Here is a 25,768-nt window from a genome sequence, read left to right on the forward strand (position 1 = left end):
CAATTACTTTTGCAGGTATATTTTATTATAGTTTAAGTGGGCACATACTACCAATCAAGGGTGGTGTTAGAATTACATAGGGCGCCAAACAAGCCAACACCTGTAATGAAGCACTTTTAGTAAGTACTCAAACAGAGAGAAAACTTTAAGATAGACAGTAAGTAATATCATAATGTGACTGAGCTCTTGCAATATACAAAAACACAGGGAAATAAAAATTCCCAAGTACATTTTATTAATAAATAGTTAATATAGCAAACCCAATAACTTTTACACCTGCATGAGTTTTTGAGGGGTGGGGGATTAGGGATTAACATCCTAACAACAACGGGGACATCTGAGATTGAAACCAAGCTTGAAATGGGGAAGGACTGGAATACCATCGTGGTATTAGGAAAACTATGAAACCTACATGCGATTGGCTGGATGGCGATTTTAACTGCCGTTGTCCTGAGTAACAGTCCAGTGTTGTGCCACTGTGTCATCACACATGGAGCAGAGAGAGAGAGAGAGAGAGAGAGAGAGAGAGAGAGAGAGAGAGAGAGAAGTGTAATGTATGACAAAAAGTACCTGTGACTTCCACTACCTGACAGCTAGTTTGAAGACCTCAGTGTTTTACTAAGCAGTCTTGTTGTAAGAGGTGTGCTCTTACTTCCTCTGATCTTTGCACTGATTAAGTAGAGACCAACAATTTAACATGGTTGCTGAGTCACAGTGGAACTTGCATTTTTTGTATTTACAAAATAATGGCAGAGGTGAAAGAAGTTATAATTGACTTTCTCATAGGACAAACATGGATTCTAACCCTCAGACCTTTAGACTTTTGTCTGGCACTTATAAACTGAGACACTGATGGTAGCATTTGGAAAGAATAAAATGAAACATTTATGATAGAAAACTATAGCTGCATCAGGAAGTGCACAGACTCCACATGATTTAAGAACCAATATTTATACCAGAAAGCTTCAGTCAGTGACAGATGATTATGAGAACGCAATGCAATAGCATCCTTTGAAGGTCTGAAATCAAATATCAGAGTCAGTGTGTTGTATAGTAATGGAATACATACAATTACAAACATTCTAAATGAATTACAAGAATCTATTTCAAGAAGTCACAAATGACACCCTAAGCTCCAAATGCAAATGTTAGTACATCTGGAAAATTTTGTAATTCACACTGATACTGAACTACCCTTAGTCGTATTACTGCAGATGACATGAATTTTCTAAGAGCATTTTATTAAAGAAACAAGACATAATACCAGTATTCGTTAGTACTGAGAAGATCAATGAATAAATTAAACTCAACAATCTGTGTTATCAGCACCTAACAAATTGAAACCCATGTATCCCTTTAGAGAATATAAGTTTAAAACAATGTAAAGTTCATGAATATGTCACATCGGATACATACGAATACAAAGAACATATACCTCAGCTCCATAGACAAACACTTAAAACTCACAACATTTTCTTTCTTTTTCTTTTTTTTTCTTTTTTTTTTTTTTTTTTTAATTTCAACACTATCAAACAACGCAAAAACCAATTATGTCTGAGCTGAAAATTAAAGAGTTCTGAAAACACTACGGATAATTTCACTAGTTACGAAAACTATAAGATAAGGTTCTACCTGCTACTGCAGCATTAGTTTGCATCACGTGCAACTATACAAACAAAGAACTACAGGAAGAATATTTTATACATATCTCAGTTTTTAAAATAAAACTGATTTGACAGATTTTCACCTACCTGAAGGTAGTCTCCCAAATTGCATATTATCTGGCCCATGCAAGAAATGGCACGCTCCTTTACTTCCTGATCTATATCGGCTGCCTTTAGTCGAATTAAGGTACAATTATAAAGTTCACCGGTAAATGGTGTGAAGTCAAAATTGCTTGGTGTATCTGCACAGAAGAAAAATGAAATACTATTTTAAAGAGTGCTGTGCCTTTGATGAGTTCCTTTCCAGCCTAAGATTCCAGAGAATTCTAGATGTACCATTATTTGTTACTAAAAGAACACATATAGAATTTTCACGGAAATTATTCCAAGAATCAATTTCACTGAAAATATAACTTAACAGTAATGATGTAAGTACAATACTGAAAAGCAGTTTGCAAACTGACAGTCAAAATAAATACAAAGAAGGCAACAAACACCACACTAGTGTACCTATCGCATAAACAACCAATTGTAATATCTACAAAAGGTGCCTCAAAAAAACGATCATAAAAAGCTAATTATGGAAAATTTACATGGTTAGTACCAAACAAAAAACACAAATTCCTTAAATTGTGGATAAATCTTACCTAAAGGACGTATCACTTTCACAAGTTGCTGCAGAACAAGCAGTGCTTCTGCCGTTATTTTGTAGAAAGTATCTCCAACTGCTGTGATAACAGGAGGTACCAGAACAGCCATATGAGGGTGAAATACTTCTGGAGAATGCGTTGTCAGGAGGCAATGCATAAATGACAAAGTATCTATCTTCATGTTACTACTAGAGTTCTTATCCCTGTTTGCAGAAAAGATAAAATGAAATCATTTATGATGTAAATGTTCTATACTATTATACATTAGAGTGAGCTGATAGAAACTGAGGTTGAGGTAAAGCATTTTGGTAGTACACAGATCAAATGGTGAGTACTTCCTTTTAGCAACAGCACTGAAATGATCAGTAAGTACTCCAGGTTATAAGATGTGTGAAAGAAAACAATCACAATTTACTGGGAAGTCTTTCTGGAATAGTAATACAGCATCACAATGACGGATTAACAGTTTCAGATAAGCAAGAGAACTATTAATGGCAACATAGTATGCAGTGTGCTCCAGGGAGAATACACATCATTCTGACTGACTATATTACAGTTCACTGTTTACAAAATATTAATATCAATGTAAGTTCTCTTCTCAACAATAATATACATTTAATGGTCTCTATTTAAACATTGTCAGACTTGTTTATTGTTCATTCAAGTGTAAGTCCTAAGGATTTGTGTCAAAAGTGCATTTCTTATTGGATAGAATATATTACAGAATACTCTGAAAGATTACTGATTATCTGGTAAATGCTAATTCAATTTTTTTTCAGCTTCCAGCATATGACATGCTGAACAAAGATTCTCAAAATAATCCTTTCTCATCATCAGAATAATTTAATACAGGCACCAACAGTTTTTTATGTTGTTCTTGCTGGGGGTGGTGATGGAGCAACAGAAATTTTTGTCCTTGCAATATATTTTGCAAAAATAAAATTACTGTGTGTATATTCTCCATACTAGCATCAAAAATAATTTATCTTCATGTCATATCAAATCAGGTTTACACTGATTGAGAAACAATATTTAAGTTTTCCAAAATAAGATAACTGATATTGTTGCTGGACAACCACAAATGAATTTTCAGTACTACACACACACAGTGTTAATATCACCTCAGCACCCACAGGAATTTGACATGGAGCAAGATCTCAGTTGGCCACAGCTCTTTAAGGAAATCAGCTGTGGCTATGTCAATGGAACCAACCAGGCAGTCACCTGATGTGATTTAAGACACCCTTGGGAAACGTAAATTTAGATGGCTGCGTGATTAACAGAATCTTCAGACATGTATTTATAAAACACTGCTGATGTAAAAAAATTAAGTATTGGGAAAAAGTGGTTGTCCTATTGCTCACATCTGCCACAAATGCACCTGTCCACATGCACATACAATCTTTACAAGAAGTATAAATTATCCCTCTCTGTAAAACTATCAGAAACCTAGTACTGGTACCAGGCCTCAGTAAATCAGTGCCCTTTAATTTCTTACAATTAGATAACAACAAATATTTAAAAGGAAATTTTCGCTGTATCAGTATACTCACCCTAACGAGTACTGCATGCCAGGGATGATGGCAGGAATATGATTTGTGAGAGCTCCAGGCAGAACTGTAACCAGCTCTTTAAGCAATGCAAAACAGTCTTGCCTTGTCTTGATACTCTTCTCTTTCATTTGGTTGTGAACAGCTTTAACAATAGAAGGAACCTGAAAAATAAAGAAGCCGATGTATTAAGACAATGGACATAAAGACTTCCATGTAAGGCTATCTCTCGACTGGACAGAACAATGACAAAAGTTATCAATCTGGGAATTACTCATTATGCAGGATGAGATATCAAATGGCAACAGCGGATTTCCACTTCACACAGTAAATACCACATTTCATTTTAGTTTTGAAGAATAGTTTTCATGTTAAGTAAAATTGCACTGCCGAACAGAAAGATTTTGATGATAAAACTAAAGAAGCTACCTGTCAATTTTAAATTATTTAAGAATATAGCCTAATTTTCCAATTACTGAGATCTAAATTTTCTTCTATCAGTGTATCAACAATATAAGGAAAAGATAGACTGCTACTTACTGTAAAGATGACACATTAAGTTGCAGACAGGCACAATTAAGAGACTTACACACTGGCTTTCAGCCACAGCCTTCATCAGAAAAATAAAGAAATACACACACACACACACACACACACACACACACACACACACAGAGAAGCAAGCACACCTCACACACACGACTGCCATCTCCGGCAGCTCAGATGGTCATGCGAGTGAGAGCTGTGCTTGCTTCTGTGAATGAATATGTGTGTGTGTGTGTGTGTGTGTGTGTGTGTGTGTGTGTGTGTGTGTGTGTGTTTTCTCTTTCTTTTTCTGACGAAGGCTGTGGCTGAAACCCAATGTGTAAGTCTCTTAATTGCGCCTGTCTCCAATTATGTCAACTTTACAGTAAGCAGAATCTATCTTTTTCTTACGTTTTTGATATTCCAACCTGAGTTTGCACTGTTTGATTTCATCTATCTGTGTATATTTATTAGAAACTAAAGAGATTTACCTGGGACTGTAACATGGATAATGGGCCATCCTCTTGATCCATTAAGTCTGGATCAATATTGACTCCAATTGTGGGCCTTGTTTGTCGTAGTAATGCACAATAGGCATGGAATATGTCTGACTTGACATTTTCTTCACGTTCTAAATAAAAATAGAAATGAAACAAATTTAAACTCATCACCAGAGGTCTGCATTTTGTTTACATGTTGCTTCTTTGAACTCATGAAGAAATGCAAAGTTGAAATGTACACAAATAATTAATGACAGGTGAACATTATTTCAAAGGACAATGGGGAAAAAACAAACCCACTAAAATATCATAAGGTTCAAATCATAAACTATTTCAGAAAAATTGCACAGATCTATTATTGTTATTATTTTTTTTCTTTACTTTCTCAGACGTTAAGTCTGGTGAAAAATGGAAAGTGACGCGGACCTTGATCAAGCGTCACTTCCTTTTAACTGTACGGTATATGTTACATTGCATTTAGGAACTTTCGGGTAATTGAACATGTATCAATAATTACGGATTTCTGTAATTGTATATATAATTTTGGATGTAGCTGTATTGCATTGATGTACTGGTGGATATTGTGTGGTATGACTCCTGTAGGTGATAGTATAATTGGTATAATGTCAACTTTATCCTGATGCCACATGTCCTTGACTTCCTCAGCCAGTTGGATGTATTTTTCAATTTTTTCTCCTGTTTTCTTTTGTATATTTGTTGTATTGGGTATGGATATTTCGATTAGTTGTGTTAATTTCTTCTTTTTATTGGTGAGTATGATGTCAGGTTTGTTATGTGGTGTTGTTTTATCTGTTATAATGGTTCTGTTCCAGTATAATTTGTATTCATCATTCTCCAGTACATTTTGTGGTGCATACTTGTATGTGGGAACGTGTTGTTTTATAAGTTTATGTTCTAAGACAAGCTGTTGATGTATTGTTTTTGCTACATTGTCATGTCTTCTGGGGTATTCTGTATTTGCTAGTATTGTACATCCACTTGTGATGTGATCTACTGTTTCTATTCGTTGTTTGCAAAGTCTGCATTTATGTGTTGTGGTATTGGGATCTTTAATAATATGCTTGCTGTAATATCTGGTGTTTTCTGTTTGATCCTGTATTGCAATCATGAATCCTTCCGTCTCACTGTATATATTGCCTTTTCTTAGCCATGTGTTGGATGCGTCTTGATCGATGTGTGGCTGTGTTAGGTGATACGGGTGCTTGCCATGTAGTGTTTTCATTTTCCAATTTACTTTCTTCGTATCTGTTGATGTTATGTGCTCTAAAGGGTTGCAGAAGTGGTTATGAAATTGCAATGGTGTAGCCGATGTATTTATATGAGTGACTGCTTTGTGTATTTTGTTAGTTTCAGCTCGTTCTATAAAGAATTTTCTTAAATTGTCTACCTGTCCATAATGTAGGTCTTTTATGTCAATGAATCCCCTTCCTCCTTCCTTTCTGCTTAATGTGAATCTTTCTGTTGCTGAATGTATGTGATGTATTCTATATTTGTGGCATTGTGATCGTGTTAGTGTATTGAGTGCTTCTAGGTCTGTGTTACTCCATTTCACTACTCCAAATGAGTAGGTCAATATTGGTATAGCATAAGTATTTATAGCTTTTGTCTTGTTTCTTGCTGTCAATTCTGTTTTCAGTATTTTTGTTAGTCTTTGTCTATATTTTTCTTTTAGTTCTTCTTTAATATTTGCATTATCTATTCCTATTTTTTGTCTGTATCCTAGATATTTATAGCCATCTGTTTTTTCCATCGCTTCTATGGAGTCACTGTGGTTGTCCAATATGTAATCTTCTTGTTTAGTGTGTTTTCCCTTGACAATGCTATTTTTCTTACATTTGTCTGTTCCAAAAGCCATACTTATATCATTGCTGAATACTTCTGTTATCTTTAGTAATTGGTTGAGTTGTTGATTGGTTGCTGCCAGTAGTTTTAGATCATCCATGTATAGCAAATGTGTGATTTTGTGTGGGTATGTTCCAGTAATATTATATCCATAATTTGTATTATTTAGCATGTTGGATAGTGGGTTCAGAGCAAGACAGAACCAGAAAGGACTTAATGAGTCTCCTTGGTATATTCCACGCTTAATCTGTATTGGCTGGGATGTGATATTATTAGAGTTTGTTTGGATATTAAGTGTGGTTTTCCAGTTTTTCATAACTATGTTTAGGAACTGTATTAATTTAGGATCTACTTTGTATATTTCCAATATCTATAGTAACCATGAATGGGGTACACTATCAAAAGCTTTTTGGTAATCAATGTATACGTAGTGTAGCGACCTTTGTTTAGTTTTAGCTTGATATGTCACCTCTGTATCTATTATCAGTTGCTCTTTACATCCTCGTGCTCCTTTGCAGCAGCCTTTTTGTTCTTCATTTATAATTTTGTTCTGTGTTGTATGTGTCATTAATTTCTGTGTAATGACTGAAGTTAATATTTTGTTTATTGTTGGTAGGCATGTTGTGGGGCAATATTTAGCTGGGTTTGCTGTGTCTGCTTGATCTTTAGGTTTCAGATAAGTTATTCCATGTGTAAGTGTATCAGGGAATGTGTATGGGTCTGCAATGTAACTGTTAAATAATTTAGGGTATGGTTATAATAGAGGGAAACATTCCACGTACGAAATATATATCTAAAAACAAAGATGATGTGACTTACCAAATGAAAGTGCTGGCAGGTCGACAGACACACAAACAAACACAAACATACACACAAAATTCAAGCTTTCGCAACAAACTGTTGCCTCATCAGGAAAGAGGGAAGGAGAGGGAAAGACGAAAGGAAGTGGGTTTTAAGGGAGAGGGTAAGGAGTCATTCCAATCCCGGGAGCGGAAAGACTTACCTTAGGGGGAAAAAAGGACGGGTATACACTCGCACACACACACATATCCATCCTGTTGTGTCTGTATATGTGTGGATGGATATGTGTGTGTGTGCGAGTGTATACCCGTCCTTTTTTCCCCCTAAGGTAAGTCTTTCCGCTCCCGGGATTGGAATGACTCCTTACCCTCTCCCTTAAAACCCACTTCCTTTCGTCTTTCCCTCTCCTTCCCTCTTTCCTGATGAGGCAACAGTTTGTTGCGAAAGCTTGAATTTTGTGTGTATGTTTGTGTTTGTTTGTGTGTCTGTCGACCTGCCAGCACTTTCATTTGGTAAGTCACATCATCTTTGTTTTTAGATATATGTTAAATAATTTAGTTAGATGTGAATGTGTTGAGGTGAACTTCTTTAGCCAGAAATTTGCTATTTTATCATTTCCAGGGGCTTTCCAATTGTGCATAGAATTAATTGCTCGGGTGACTTCATGTTGCAAAATTATCACTTCAGGCATTTGTGGTATCATCTTGTATGAGTCTGTTTCTGCTTGTATCCACCGTGCATGCCTGCTATGTTGTACCGGGTTTGACCATATGTTGCTCCAGAAGTGTTCCATGTCTGTTATGTTTGGTGGATTGTCTATTTTAATGTGTGTGTTATCTATTGTTTGGTAAAATCTCTTTTGGTTTGTGTTGAATGTTTGATTTTGTTTCCTTCTATTTTCACTTTTTTTGTATCTCCTAAGTCGTTTGGCCAATGCTTGTAATTTCTGCTTCTTTTCATCTAATTGCTCTATTGCTTCTTGTTAAGAGATTTTATCTAACCTTTTTCATTTTTTGTCTGATATTTCATTTCTTATAAATTGTGTTAGCTGTCCGATGTCTTTTCTCAGTTTTTCTATTCTGGTCTGTAGCCTGTGTTGTCATGCTGGTTTTGTGGGTTTCTTCTGTGTGTTGGTTGGTTCTGATCTCTGCCTAGTGTGTATATTTAGTGTAGTGAGTGCTCCTACATAAACCAGTAGTTGTAACTCTTCCATAGTTGTATTTTCATTTATTTTGTTGTGTATGATTGTGTTGATAGTTGTTATTGTTGTTTCGACTTGTGGGTTATTTGGTGGTCTATGCAAGAATGGTCTAATGTCTGTATTTGTGTCTTTGTATTCTATATATGTTAGCTGAAATTTTTCTTCTATATGTAACATGTGTGTCACTTCGTGTTCTATTTGTGCTTGTTCTGGTGGCTGTCTTAAGATGTCATTTTCCTCTGATTGTTTAATTGATGCATGTTGTTCTTTGTTTGTTTGCTCTGGGATGTTTGAGTCCATTACTATATTTTCTTCTTCTTCTTCTTCTTCTTCTTCTTCTTCTTCTGATTGCACTTTATTTTGTTCTAGTATTTGTTGTACTTGTTGTTTGATGTTTTCTAATTCTGACTGGGGTATCCTGTTATTATTATTATTATTATTCTCAAAATATTTGATCATACTGACACTACCCAATGGTCTGTAACTGACACCTAAGCAATTTTCACTGTCCTGTTGTTGGCCTGACCTAATTCCCCATGTTGCTGTTGCACAATTGTCCACAGTGAAACACTTCCTGTGTTGATAGTACATATCGAGTTATTTTGTGCATTTTCAAATGTTACCTACTAGGTATCTCTTAAACATGTTAGATGTTTCTGCGTCCATTATTAATCTACTCGGAAACAGCTGATTTTCCTCCTCTTGTTTGTTCGCCATTACCAGGTTTTGGACAATTATTTCTTGTAAGGTATATTTGACAGATGGTAGCCTAAAATAGGAAACAGCAAGACATCCTGAATTTGCTTTAAGAAAGACAGCAGAATTAGAGAGTATTTTTATCACTTTTTCCTCTGTTGCTATTAGAACAGTATGCAAAGGGATGTAGTTCAGCCCACACTGTAGCTGTCATAGGGAGTAACATTTAGTGGGCAAAAGACTTTCATTTCACGTCACGTTGCTAACAAATGTCATTAGACACACATTTTCTGCTTCACGCACAGAAGTGACAAGTACTTGAACAATTCAGATAAAGTTGAAGCAGTTTTACAAACTTATGTATGTGTACAATACTATACACTGGTAAAAAATAAGTATCTATTACCACTACACATTCAAAAATGTAACATTTTACTACTGACACACAAGTGATATCCATCCTAAATCTGTATACTGACAAAGTGTACAAGTAGTTTAATTTTACACCTATCTATATTCTAATATTTTAAATCAGTTTGAAGCCTACTATTTCTCTTACATTTCTTAGTCGGCCCCCTTCTCTTATTTTTTAACTTGGTGATTAATAGACCATTACTTAGAGGGAGGCTGGCTAACTAGCATGCTCTCTCTCAAAGATATAAGGATAGGCATTTAGTAGCACTGTGAATGGGATCCACTGACAGAGCTTTAGGAAATACACTTATAATTGTATCAGAATATCTGGAAAGTATGACTCTGTGCCAAGTGACCCAATCTGATTGAAGATGCTCTATGTTTTACAATTTTCAATTTTGATCAAACTCTCACAAGTATATGTAAGTATATGTACATTAATTCTGCCACATTTTAGCTCCATCTGTAACTTAGTGTAGTTACAAGGACCACTTTCTTGGGAATGATAAATACACCAAAAAATACTCATGTTTACTAACCCACTGTTCCTGGCCCAGTGGAGGTAGAATTGTCAAACTTGCCTTCCTGACATCGTTTTATCCAGAATATTGAAAAAATAAATGAAGATCAGAACGCGATGCCCATGGCACAATCACTCTTCAGAACCATCTCACCTATTGACTAACAGAAACAGTTTTTTTTTTGCCAGAATAAATGCTACCAAATTCCTGATTTCTGCTTTTTACATGTGACAATATTCCTTTTTAAACTCAAGATTCTTTTATAGTCTTTTTAACAGACCACCACTGAGAAATTAAGATCAAAATCTAGATTTTTTCTAAATATGCCTGTTGTTGCTGTCTTCAGTCCAATGACTGGTTTGCTGCAGCTGTTCATGCTAGTCTGTCCTGTGCAAGCCACCTCATCCCTGCATAACCACCACAACGTACTTCCGTTTGAAACTGCTTACTGTATGCGTGCCTAGATCTCTCTCTACAAGTTCTAACCCCCCCCCCCCCCCCCTACACACACACACACACACACACACACACACACACACACACACACACACTCACTCTCTCTCTCTCTCTCTCTCTCTCTCTCTCTCTTCCCTCCATTAACAAACTGACTATTCAGCTATTCAATAGGTCCCTTCATTTACTCAAGTTATTCCATAATTTCTTTTCTCTCCCCATTTAGTTATTCGATCTCAACGTCTAGCGTTCAGCATTCTTCCAAAGCACCACGTTTCGAAAGCTATTGTACACAGATACGCCCCCACACAAATTCGAAGGTATCCTTAAATCTATAAATGCTGCAAAAGTAGATTTGCCCTCTTCTACTCACATGTTCCCACATTTCTCCAGAATCCAAACTGATCTTCTCCAAGGTCAGCTTCTACTTCCAAATATTTAAATTTATATTACATGTTAGCAAATATTTCTTTCAGTTATCAACAATGTAGGAAAAGACAGATTGATACTTACTGTAAAGAGGCCTTGTCAAGTTGCACACATGCACAATTAACACACACTTACACAAAGCTTTCAGTCACAGCCTTCATCAGTAAAACACACACACACACACACACACACACACACACACACACAAAATTGCCAACTACAGCATCTCGGGCAACTATTGCAATGCATGCAAGCAGCAGTCTGTAGGAGGCAGGGAAGGGGAAGGGAGAGGATAGTAGTGCATAGGTAGGGAGAGAGATGAACACTATCTGATGGAATGTGCAGGGACTAGACTGCCAACAGGCACAGCATCAGAGATTATGGGGAAAGGAGGTGGGGAGAAAAAGGGATTAAAAAAAAAGGAGAGGAGCAGGGAAAGACAGGCGGATGTGTTGGCAGAGGGCTGCAAACAAACAGGGTGGGAGGTGAGAATGGGGAGGAGATGAAGAACTACTTAAACCTAACTAACTTAAGGACATCACACATATCCATGCCCAAGGCAGGATTCGAACCTGCGACCGTAGCGGTCGCGCGGTTCCAGACTGTAGCGCCTAGAACCGCTCAGCCACTCCACACGAGCAGAGAATGTGTTTATGGATAAGCCCATCTGCACAGGTAAGAAATGCTGGTGTTGGAGGGAATAATTCTGACAGCTTGGATAGTGAAGCAGCCACTGAAATCAAGTGTGTTATGTTCAACTGCATGTTGTGCCACAGGGTGGTGTCTACTTTGCTCTTGGCCACTGTTTGGTGGCAATCATTCATCAGTTAGTTGGTAGACATACCAATATGAAAACCTGTGCAATGATTGCAGCTGAGCTGGTAAATGACATGGCTGTTCTCACAGGTGGCCCGGCCCCTGATGGTGTACAATAAACCTGTTACAGGACTGGAACAGGAAGTGCTAGATGGGTGGATTGGGGTGGATTGGGCAAGTTTAGCACCTGCGACTTTCACAGGGATACGATTCTTGTGGCAAGGGGCTAAGACAGACTGGGAGTAGCACAGGGATGGACTAGGATGTTGTGGAGGTTGGGCAGAACTCTGTTAGGATGTCCCTCATTTCAGGGCATGATGGTAGGTAATCAATGCCCTGGTGAAGGATGTGGTTCAGTTGTCCAGTTCAGTCCGAGGCGGTACTGGGAGATGAAGGGGATCTCCTTTGTGGCTGCTTCTTGAGGGTGGTAGGTGGATTGGAGGTGTGAGGGGAAATGACAGGGATATGCTGGTGTTGCCTAAATAACAAAACTGATTTAACTACTTATAATGTTTTCTCTCCGAATATAATTCTTTTAGCATTGCCTGATTTAATTTGGCTCCATTTCATTGGCCATAATAACGCATTCACTATGGTGTTCCCAGTTGCTAACCCACATTCGTATTTTCTTATTCATTATTAGGCCTACTCCTGCTTTACCATTATTTGACTGTGTGTTGATAACCAACCACATAACCGCAAGTCCTATTCTTCCTGCCACCACAATTCACTAAGTTCCACTATAACTTCAACCTATCCATTTCTATTTTCAAATTCTCTAAACTACCTACCCAATTTAGGAATCTAAGACTCCACGCTCTAACCCACTGAAAGCCAGTCTTGTTTTTCCTGATGATACCCTTCTTAGCAGTTCACATCAGAAGATCTAATCAGGGGACTATTTTACCTATGGAATATTGTACACACAGGGATGCCATTGACGGTTGCAGTTTCCCCTTGCTTGCAGTCATCCACAGCAGTAGCACAGCAAGGCCACGTCGGCCAATGCCACATTTGGTTATATTCAATTTTTCCTTCATTTATTTATCTGGTAACAAACAATTAAGGAATCGGTTGCTTGCAGTAGGTTGCTCTAGTTCATTAGGAGCTAGTGTAAACAACTGTCGATATTTTTACATTATGACAGAATTATTAAAATATGGGAACAAATTGATGCAACAAAATTATCCAGAAAGTTCGAAGAGATTGTGATATGGTCTTCATTTCTGTGTTCTTTGCAAGAAAGTTCATCAGCTGCAAGATCTTAACTCTATTGGCTAAGGAACAATGGCTTGCCAAACTTGAAGATTTTTTTTCACACAAACTTAGCAGAAATTCATGCAAGTCTGTTACCACTAGAACAGTGAAGTTTCTGACATTCCTAAAACAGCAAAAAGGGATCAATATGAGCCTGCATAAAATGTTTTCATATTTGACTTAAACAAATACTTCATTTTAGCATACGGCAACCAACTTAATAAAGGACTGGTGCATGGCACACAGAAACACATAATGGAAAACAGCTAAAACTAGCTTCTGAGTTCGCTCTTTTTCTACTAAAAGCACACACAACCACATAGACATCTAAATGTACACGCTCCCTGTAGGAACAAAACTGGTTATTGATAGGGCTGGAAAAAAGAGGGAGGGGGAGAGAGAGAATTCTCTCTCCAACAATATTCTGTGCCCCCACAACGCCTCTGGCCTACACTTCACTAACTTGTTTCCCACTGCCTCACCTTTTCCCCTCTCCCCTGTACATATTATTCCTTCCCTATCTAGATCACGTACTGCCTTCTCCCCCACCCTCGATGCAAATGCTCTCTCTCTCTCTCTCTCTCTCTCTCTCTCTCTCTCTCTCTCTCTCTCTCTCTCCACCCCCCCTCTTCTTCACCACCTTCCCCTCCTTTCCTACCCCCTCCATGCCTAGTGCATCCTTCCATATCCCCTCCCCACCTCCACCTACCAGATAAAGCTTTCAACAATCAATATTTAGTAATCAGTCTTGCTGCTAATGCAAGCATGCACATAAGGGTGTGTGCGTGTATATTCCTACTAGAAAAAGAGTGAGTGCTCAAAAGTTAGTGTTCACCTTTTTCTATTACATGTTTCTGTGCACAACACTCCAGACCTCAATAGGTAAGTGACTGCCTTTTCCTTCTTTCATGTATTTTCCATCCAAGAATTTCCTTTGCTTTTTAGTGTATGTCAATCCCTACACTGTGCAAGTTAATAATAATAATAATAATAATAATAATAATAATAATAAACCCCGTGGAGGCCCGGGAAAAGAATCGGCCTCCGGTATGTTCTGCCAGTCGTAAAAGGCGACGAAAAGAACAAACCACTAATAGGGCTAACCCCCCTTTTAGTGTGATTAGTTGGTTCAGGACAGAACTAAAGAAGCCTCGGACAAGCGCCGTCATGGTCGGGGACGACGATTGAACCCTATGCCCGCCCACAATGGTAACGACACTGCTAGCCAACTGGAAAATGATTTAAATCCAAATAGAGGTGTTTTGCAGGATATGCTTCCTGCAACCACCCTAGAAGGAAAACAAAGACAGAGGATGAGATGGTCAGATGAAGTTAATCGACACCTCATGTTCTGTTATTACCAAGCAACAAACTTAGGAACCAACACAACTGGATACAGATCACAAGTATACACAACATTTATTACCAGATACCCAGAATTAAAATTTTTAACAGAACAACGATTAGCTGATCAGATCCGTGTAATAATAAAAAATAACAGGATACCCCAGTCAGAATCAGAAAACATCAAACATCAAGTACAACAAATACTGGAACAAAATAATGTGCAATCAGAAGAAGAAGAAAATACAGTAATGGACTCAAACATCCCAGAGCAAACAAACAAAGAACAACATGCACCAATTAAACAATCAGAGGAAAATGACATCTTAAGACAGCCACCAGAACAAGCACAAATAGAACACGAAGTGACACACATGTTACATATAGAAGAAAAATTTCAGCTAACATATATAGAATACAAAGACACAAATACAGACATTAGACCATTCTTGCGTAGACCACCAAATAACCCACAAGTCGAAACAACAATAAAAACTATCAACACAGTCATACACAACAAAATAAATGAAAATACAACTATGGAAGAGTTACAACTACTGGTTTATATAGGAGGACTCACTACACTAAATATACACACTAGGCAGAGATCAGAACCAACCAACACACAGAAGAAACCCACAAAACCAGCATGGCAACACAGGCTACAGATCAAAATAGAAAAACTGAGAAAAGACATCGGACAGCTAACACAATTTATAAGAAATGAAATCTCGGAAAAAAAACGAAAAAGGTTAGGTAAAATCTCACAACAAGAAGCGACAGAGCAATTAGACGAAAAGAAGCAGAAATTACAAGCTTTAGCCAAACGACTCAGAAGATACAAAAAAAGTGAAAATAGAAGGAAACAAAACCAAACATTCAACACAAACCAAAAGAAATTTTACCAGACAATAGATAACACACACATTAAAATAAACAATCCACCAAACATAACAGACATGGAACACTTCTGGAGCAACATATGGTCAAATCCGGTACAACAAAACAGGCATGCACGGTGGATACAAGCAGAAACAGACACATACAAGCTGATACCACAAATGCCTGAAGTGATAATTTTGCAACATGAAGTCACCCAAGCAATTAATTCTACTCACAATTGGAAAGCCCCTGGAAATGACAAAATAGCAAATTTCTGGTTAAAGAAGTTCACCTCAACACATTCACATCTAACTAAATTATTTAACAGTTACATTGCAGACCCATACACATTCCCTGATACACTTACACACGGAATAACATATCTGAAACCTAAAGATCAAGCAGACACAGCGAACCCAGCTAAATATCGCCCCATAACATGCCTACCAACAATATACAAAATATTAACTTCAGTCATTAAACAGAAATTAATGACACATACAACACAGAACAAAATTATAAATGAAGAACAAAAAGGCTGCTGCAAAGAAGCACGAGGATGTAAAGAGCAACTGATAATAGATGCAGAGGTGACATATCAAGCTAAAACTAAACAAAGGTCGCTACACTACGCATACATTGATTACCAAAAAGCTTTTGATAGTGTACCCCACTCATGGTTACTACAAATATTGGAAATATACAAAGTAGATCCTAAATTGATACAGTTCCTAAACATAGTAATGAAAAATTGGAAAACCACACTTAATATCCAAACAAATTCAAATAATATCACATCACAGCAAATACAGATTAAGCGTGGAATATACCAAGGAGACTCATTAAGTCCTTTCTGGTTCTGCCTTGCTCTGAACCCACTATCCAACATGCTAATAATACAAATTATGGATACAATATTACTGGAACATACCCACACAAAATCACACATTTGCTATACATGGATGATCTAAAACTACTGGCAGCAACCAATCAACAACTCAACCAATTACTAAAGATAACAGAAGGATTCAGCAATGATGTAAGTATGGCTTTTGGAACAGACAAATGTAAGAAAAATAGCATAGTCAAGGGAAAACATACTAAACAAGAAGATTACATATTGGATAACCACAGCGACTGCATAGAAGCGATGGAAAAAACGGATGCCTATAAATATCTAGGATACAGACAAAAAATAGGAATAGATAATACAAATATCAAAGAAGAACTAAAAGAAAAATATAGACAAAGACTAACAAAAATACTGAAAACAGAATTGACAGCAAGAAACAAGACAAAAGCTATAAATACCTATGCCATACCAATATTGACCTACTCATTTGGAGTAGTGAAATGGAGTAACACAGACCTAGAAGCACTCAATACACTAACACGATCACAATGCCACAAATATAGAATACATCACATACATTCAGCAACAGAAAGATTCACATTAAGCAGAAAGGAAGGAGGAAGGGGATTTATCGACATAAAAAACCTACATTATGGACAGGTAGACAATTTAAGAAAATTCTTTCTAGAACGAGCAGAAACTAGCAAAATACATAAGGCAATCACTCATATAAATACATCGGCTACACCACTGCAATTTCATAACCACTTCTACAACCCTTTAGATCACATAACATCAACAGACATGAAGAAAGTAAATTGGAAAATGAAAACACTACATGGCAAGCACCCGTATCATCTAACACAGCCACACATCGATCAAGACGCATCCAACACATGGCTAAGAAAAGGCAATATATACAGTGAGACAGAAGGATTCATGATTGCAATACAGGATCAAACAATAAACGCCAGGTATTACAGCAAGCATATTATTAAAGATCCCAATACCACAACGGATAAATGCAGACTTTGTAAACAACAAATAGAAACAGTAGATCACATCACAAGCGGTTGTACAATACTAGCAAATACAGAATACCCCAGAAGACATGACAATGTCGCAAAAATAATACATCACCAGCTTGCCTTACAACATAAACTTTTAAAACAACACATTCCTACATACAAGTATACACCACAAAATGTACTGGAGAATGATGAATACAAATTATACTGGAACAGAACCATTATAACAGATAAAACAACGCCACATAACAAACCTGACATCATACTCACCAATAAAAAGAAGAAATTAACACAACTAATCGAAATATCCATACCCAATACAACAAATATACAAAAGAAAACAGGAGAAAAAATTGAAAAATACATCCAACTGGCTGAGGAAGTCAAGGACATGTGGCATCAGGATAAAGTTGACATTATACCAATTATACTATCACCTACAGGAGTCATACCACACAATATCCACCAGTACATCAATGCAATACAGCTACATCCAAACATATATATACAGCTACAGAAATCCGTAATTATTGATACATGTTCAATTACCCGAAAGTTCCTAAATGCAATATAACACATACCGTACAGTTAAAAGTAAGTGACGCTTGATCAAGGTCCGCGTCACTCCATTTTTAACCGGACTTAACGTCTGAGAAAGTGAAGATAATAATAATAAACCCATGGAGGCCCGGGAAAAGAATAGGCCTCCGGTATGTTCTGCCAGTCATGAAAGGCGAAAAGACGAAAAGAACAAACCATTAATAGGGCTAACCCCCCTTTTAGTGTGATTAGTTGGTTCAGGACAGAACTAATGAAGACTTGGACAAGCGCTGTCATGGTCGGGGACGACGCTTGAACCCTATGCCCGCCCACAATGGTAACGACACTGCTAGCCACACGGAAAATGATTTAAATCCAAATAGAGGTGTTTTGCAGGATATGCTTCCTGCAACCACTCTAGAAGGAAAACAAAGACAGAGGATGAGATGGTCAGATGAATTAACCCACATCTCTTGTTCTGTTATTACCAAGCAACAAACTTGGGAACTAACACAACTGGATACAGATCACAAGTATACACAACATTTATTACCAGATACCCAGAATTAAAATTTTTAACAGAACGACGACTAGCAGATCAGATCCGTGTAATAATCAAAAATAACAGGATACCCCAGTCATAATTAGAAAACATCAAACAACAAGTACAACAAATACTGGAACAGAATAATGTGCAATCAGAAGAAGAAGAAGAAGAAGAAGAAGAAAATACAGTAATGGACTCAAACATCCCAGAGCAAACAAACAAAGAACAACACGCATCAATTAAACAATCAGAGGAAAATGACATCTTAAGACATCCACCAGAACAAGCACAAATAGAACACGAAGTGACACACATGTTACATATAGAAGAAAAATTTCAGCTAACATATATAGAATACAAAGACACAAATACAGACATTAGACCATTCTTGCATAGACCACCAAATAACCCACAAGTCGAAACAACAATAACAACTATCAACACAATCATACACAACAAAATAAATGAAAATACAACTATGGAAGAGTTACAACTACTGGTTTATGTAGGAGCACTCACTACACTAAATATACACACTAGGCAGAGATCAGAACCAACCAACACACAGAAGAAACCCACAAAACCAGCATGACAACACAGGCTACAGACCAGAATAGAAAAACTGAGAAAAGACATCGGACAGCTAACACAATTTATAAGAAATGAAATATCAGACAAAAAATGAAAAAGGTTAGATAAAATCTCTTAACAAGAAGCAATAGAGCAATTAGATGAAAAGAAGCAGAAATTACAAGCATTGGCCAAACGACTTAGGAGATACAAAAAAAGTGAAAATAGAAGGAAACAAAATCAAACATTCAACACAAACCAAAAGAGATTTTACCAAACAATAGATAACACACACATTAAAATAGACAATCCACCAAACATAACAGACATGGAACACTTCTGAAGCAACATATGGTCAAATCCGGTACAGCATAACAGGCATGCACGGTGGATAAAAGCAGAAACAGACACATACAAGATGATGCCACAAATGCCTGAACTGATAATTTTGCAACATGAAGTCACCCAAGCAATTAATTCTACTCACAATTGGAAAGCCCCTGGAAAAGATAAAATAACCAATTTCTGGCTAAAGAAGTTCACCTCAACACATTCACATCTAACTAAATTATTTAACATATATCTAAAAACAAAGATGATGTGACTTACCAAATGAAAGTGCTGGCAAGTCAATAGACACACAAACAAACACAAGCATACACACAAAATTCAAGCTTTCGCAACAAGCGGTTGCTTCATCAGGAAAGAGGGAAAGACACGCGCGCACGCACCCGCACGCGCACACACACACACACACACACACACACACACACACACACATCCATCTGCACATACACAGACACAAGCAGACATTTGTAAAGACAAAGAGTTTGGGCAGAGAAGTCTCTGCCCAAACTCCTTGCCTTTACAAACGTCTGCCCGCGTCCGTGCAGTTACATTCCAGACCCATACACATTCCCTGATACACTTACACATGGAATAACTTATCTGAAACCTAAAGATCAAGCAGACACAGCAAACCCAGCAAAATATTGCCCCACAACATGCCTACCAACAATAAACAAAATATTAACTTCAGTCATTACACAGAAATTAATGACACATACAACACAGAACAAAATTATAAATGAAGAACAAAAAGGGTGTTGCAAAGGAGTACAAGGATGTAAAGAGCAACTGATAATAGATACAGAGGTGACATATCAAGCTAAAACTAAACAAAGGTCACTACAATACACATACATTGATTACCAAAAAGCTTTTGATAGTGTACCCCACTCATGGTTACTACAAATATTGGAAATATACAAAGTAGATCCTAAATTGATACAGTTCCTAAACATAGTAATGAAAAATTGGAAAACCAAACTTAATATCCAAACAAATTCAAATAATATCACATCACAGCAAATACAGATTAAGCGTGGAATATACCAAGGAGACTCATTAAGTCCTTTCTGGTTCTGTCTTGCTCTGAACCCACTATCCAACATGCTAAATAATACAAATTATGGATATAATATTACTGGAACATACCCACACAAAATCACACATTTGCTATACATGGATGATCTAAAACTACTGGCAGCAACCAATCAACAACTCAACCAATTACTAAAGATAACAGAAGTATTCAGCAATGATATAAATATGGCTTTTGGAACAGACAAATGTAAGGAAAATAGCATAGTCAAGGGAAAACACAATAAACAAGAAGATTACATATGGATAACCACAGTGACTCCATAGAAGCGATGGAAAAAACAGATGCCTATAAATATCTCGGATACAGACAAAAAATAGGAATAGATAATGCAAATATTAAAGAAGAACTAAAAGAAAAATATAGACAAAGACTAACAAAAATACTGAAAACAGAATTGACAGCAAGAAACAAGACAAAAGCTATAAATACTTATGCTACACCAATATTGACCTACTCATTTGGAGTAGTGAAATGGAGTAACACAGACCTAGAAGCACTCAATACACTTACACGATCACAATGCCACAAATATAGAATACATCACATACTGGAGAATGATGAATACAAATTATACCGGAACAGAACCATTATAACAGATAAAACACCACCACATAACAAACATGACATCACACTCACCAATAAAAAGAAGAAATTAACACAACTAATTGAAATATCCATACCCAATACAACAAATACAGGACAAAGGATAAAGTTGACATTATACCAATTATACTATCAATTACAGGAGTCATAGGGTTAGGTTAGTGTTTTTTAACGTCCCGTCGACAACGAGGTCATTAGAGACGGAGCGCAAGCTCGGGTTAGGGAAGGATGGGGAAGAAAATCGGCCGTGCCCTTTCAAAGGAACCATCCCGGCATTTGCCTGAAACGATTTAGGGAAATCACGGAAAACCTAAATCAGGATGGCTGGAGACGGGATTGAACCGTCGTCCTCCCGAATGCGAGTCCAGTGTGCTAACCACTGCGCCACCTCGCTCGGTACAGGAGTCATACCACACAATATCCACCAGTATATCAACGCAATACAGCTACATCCAAACTTATATATAGAACTGCAGAAATCTGTAATTATTGATACATGTTCAATTACCCAAAAGTTCCTAAATGCAATGTAACATATACCGTACAGTTAAAAGGAAGTCGTGCTTGATCAAGGTCCGCGTCACTTTCCATTTTTAACCAGACATAATGTCTGAGAAAGGAACGAATAATAATAATAACAATTTAACATGTTACTTATTCATTTCAATAACAAAATATCTTACTGATTTACCGTTGCTCATGCTTACTAGTTTCCTAAACTGTAGACTTTCACTTATTAAGTATTTTTAGTACCTTCTAGACATATTTATTGTATATGTTCCATATTGTACTCAAATGTGTTCTATGAAGTCATTAAAATCTGCTCGACATTTCTAGCACTGGTGATTTTTGTTTTACACACAAATTTTCCAAATGCAACTTTGTGGCACTTTACATGAATTTCACTGGTATTCTTCCCTTTGCAGAGAATGATTTGGCATCACTTCAGCTTTATAGATGACTTTGGAGCTTATCCTCTTCTTCCGTTCATTCCATTCTGCCGAGTTCATTTGACAGCTGACATACGAACTTCCTCCTTTCCATTTGCTCGGTTATCACTCTTGTGTAGAAGACCTATTTATTACCGCCATATCCAACATGTTGCACAAGACATGCATTGGCCATCACTTTCACCTACACCTTTGTAATGTTTTTTTGTGTCATTTGATCAATCATGTTCACTCCCCTCATTTTTTTCTTTGTAGAACGTTACAGTTCCATTTTCTCGCTTCCTTCTTCTTATACTGCAGGTTCTGAGAGAGAATTGTGAATTTTTAAAGGTTAATTCCAGCTACGGCCAGAAAGTAGAGGTCAGCCTGGGCAATGTGCCAATCAAGTAAGCCATAGGGCAGCATTGTTGACATTACATTAGAACATCCCGGCCAGATGGGGTTGCTACAACAGTCATGGTCAAGGCGGGTAGAACTGTGAAAGTCACACTACAGTGTGACCATGAGTGAAGTAACATTTTATAATTCACAACACCTTCGTGCTACCAAGAAACTCATACAATGCAAATTTAGCCTAGCAACCCATGGCTCAGGATGGAGAGTGTTTGGAAAAGCTGACAGGACAAGTGTAACCTACCCTTCTCTTCCTAATAGGACTATGTCAGAAGTGTAGTTTTAAGGGTATAAATTGAGCTTAGGGGTTCACAGAATTCAATCACGTTGCCATTCTGTCTGTGTGCTGAACTGGAGAGAATGATGGGCGTTTGAGTTTCAGAGAAACCATGGCTATCACTGGGTGACTCAGGTCAACTGATAACCTGTCTGTGGATTAACTCATGGAGTTCTAGCATGAGGTGCCCCATGCCTGTGGCTTGACCTCACCAATGAGGGGAGCTAGTTTTCAGCCAGCCCTTGGAGGCACTTGGGTGGCTGGACTGCAAGCTGCATATGAACCAGTTGGGAGTGACACGTCCTCGCTGTCTCCTTGTCATCTAGATGTCATAGGCCACCATCTTGGTCTAACGCTTGGGGGTTGCCTGGGGCACTGCTTCTTGGCATCAGAACGCCTAGTGTCACCTATCGCACCAAAGCACACAACTCATGGACGAGCACATGGTGGAGTGACAAGCCGACTTAAGTTTGAAGGGCCTGGGTTGGGTGCACTTATCTACAACTGCCGGCGACCCACATGACACTGCAGCAGCTGCCATCCGTGACCAAGACAACGCAGTCACCAGCACGATACAGGCATCAGTGTATTCCAACATTGGCTGCATTTGCTTGCACACAGTGTGGCCCTGAGATGTTCTGGACCCCTGTATAAGGCCACTTAAATAAACATCTGTCAATGCTACACCAATTTAACTACACTCTTCAGTATGAGTCTGCCCTCTCTGTCACCATTTCTGTTGCCCATCCTAATGCGTAGTGGCCCAGAATAGGTCGGTTTGTTGCAGTTGGGTGTCAGTAAGTGGTCCCAACATGATGGGTTGTGTCAAGAAATGTTCATCCAATATCCAAATGTATGGTTTGGTGAGAGGAGTCATTGTTGGGTAACTTTTGACACCCAAATGCTGTGGTTTGCTGTTGAGTAATAAGATTGGGCAATAAGTTAATAACATACCAATGGTACTTGGCATCCCTCCAGTTCAGCAGTACAGGGCTCAGCACAATGGGCTGAGGTGAGTCCCAATGTTTGATTCACTATCTGTTTTTAGTTATTAGATTCAATTTGTGACAGATTAGGTTTAAGGCTACATTTGCAAAGCCACGTGAACACACGGACCCTTGTTAAGGGTAATGGTACCAGTAAGGTGTCATTTTTGCAATCTTGCAGGACACAAGTTGCCATACAGTAAGACTGTAGCAAACCACATTTTACTTGTCGACCTGTTGATCATTTGGCTCACAACTGTTCAGAGTGTAGATGGGCGATGATATGCCAGAAAAAGTAATTTACACTGAAGCACCAAAGAAACTGGTACAGGTATGCGTATTCAAATACAGGGATATGCAAACAGGCAGAAAACGGCGCTGCAGTCAGCAACGCCTACATAAGAGAACAAGTGTCTAGCGCTGTTGTTAGATCAGTTACTGGTGCTACAATGGCAGGAGATTTAAGTGAGTTTGAATGTGGTGTTATAGTCAGCGCACAAGCGATGGGACACAGCATCTCTAAGGTAACGATAAAGTGGGGACTTTCCCGTACAACCATTTCACAAGTGTACCATGAATATCAGGAATCTTGTAAAACATCAAATCCCCTACATCACTGAGGCCAGAAAAAGATACTGCAACAACGGGATCAATGACTGCTGAAGAGAATCGTTGATCGTGACAGAAATGCAACCCTTTGGCAAATTACTGCAGATTTCAATGCTGGGCCATCAACAAGTGTCAGCGTGAGTCACAGGCTCACTCATGTAATCCTGACGACTGCAAGACACAAAGCTTTACGCCTCACCTGGGCCCATCAACACCGACCTTTGACTGTTCACGACTGGAAACCTGTTGCCTGGTCGGACAAGTTTCGTTTCAGATTGTATTGAGCAGATGGACTTGTACGGATATGGAGGCAACCTCATGAATCCATGGACCCTGCATGTCAGCAGGGCACTGTTTGCACTGGTGGAGGCTCTGGAATGGTGTGGGGTGTGTGCAGTTAGAGTGATGAGACCTCTGACACGCCTACATACAACTGACAGGTCGCACATACATAAGCATCCTGTCTGATCACCTGCATCCATTCATGTCCATTGCACATTCCGACAGATTTGGGCAATTCAAGCTGGACAATGCAACACCCCAAATGTACAGAATTGCTACAGAAAGCTCCAAGAACACTCTTGAGTTTAAACACTTCCACTGGTGACCAAACTCTCCAGACATGAACATTATTGAGCATATCAGGGATGCCTTGCAACTTGTTGCTCAGAAGAAATCTCCACCCCCTCGTGCTAGAGTCCATGCCACGTCGTGTTTCGGCACTGTGTGTGCTCGCGGAGGCCCTACACAATATCAGGCAGGTGTACGAGTTTCTTTGACTCTTTAGTGTATAATGTTTTGTGAGAACTGAATGTATTAGTTATTTGTGTTTCTGGCTTCAAGTACAGTAAGAGGTAAGCATGCAAAATAGTAGAAACCCAGGCTGCTGCTGCTGCTGCTACAGAGTCTGTTGCTGCTCTAACAGAGCAAATTTCCATTTCCACAAATGAAAATTCTCACCCCAAGGAAGAGCTTGAGGAACTCCTCCATAGATATGAGGCTTTGGAAGTTGTTCAGGTTCAATCACAGCCTGAGTTGGTGGAAAATATGGCCTAGTTGGAGGTGGCTGCTTCTTTTGAGCCAGCTGTAGCTGCAATTACCAGGCCCTTTTTTGGTAAAACAATGGAAGATGTGTCACTTGTTAATGAGGTCACAACTACAGCTGCAATGAGCAGTTGGTCAGAAAAAGTAAGCTTTCATGAGTCTTATTTGCATTTAACAGGGGAAGCCAAGATGTACCCGGAAAGTGGAGGCCAATAAGGTGGTACTGCAGGAAGCAGAAAATAAGAGCATTAGACATTTTCTGGCACGGAATATCCACAGAAATATCAGAGAGAGTTTGCATTGAGAATCCTTGTGATTTAATGGTAGCCCCTTAGAATTGCAGCACAATTGGAGG

At 38.2% G+C, this 25,768-nt stretch overlaps 1 protein-coding gene across 1 annotated transcript in view; it reads right to left on the bottom strand.

The window, feature by feature from the left end:
• Positions 1-25,768, bottom strand: part of LOC124595975 (cullin-associated NEDD8-dissociated protein 1) — a 159,454-nt gene that overhangs the window by 86,047 nt on the left and 47,639 nt on the right. Inside the window, exons 8-11 of the mRNA XM_047134918.1 lie at positions 4,881-5,020; positions 3,868-4,028; positions 2,312-2,517; positions 1,752-1,906 (exon numbers count right to left, since the gene is read on the bottom strand). Of these exons, the coding sequence (XP_046990874.1) occupies positions 1,752-1,906; positions 2,312-2,517; positions 3,868-4,028; positions 4,881-5,020 (662 nt within the window). The remainder of the gene's footprint in view (positions 1-1,751; positions 1,907-2,311; positions 2,518-3,867; positions 4,029-4,880; positions 5,021-25,768) is intronic.

The sequence above is a fragment of the Schistocerca americana genome, chromosome 2 (genome assembly GCF_021461395.2).
Source record: "Schistocerca americana isolate TAMUIC-IGC-003095 chromosome 2, iqSchAmer2.1, whole genome shotgun sequence".
Lineage (NCBI taxonomy): Eukaryota > Metazoa > Arthropoda > Insecta > Orthoptera > Acrididae > Schistocerca > Schistocerca americana.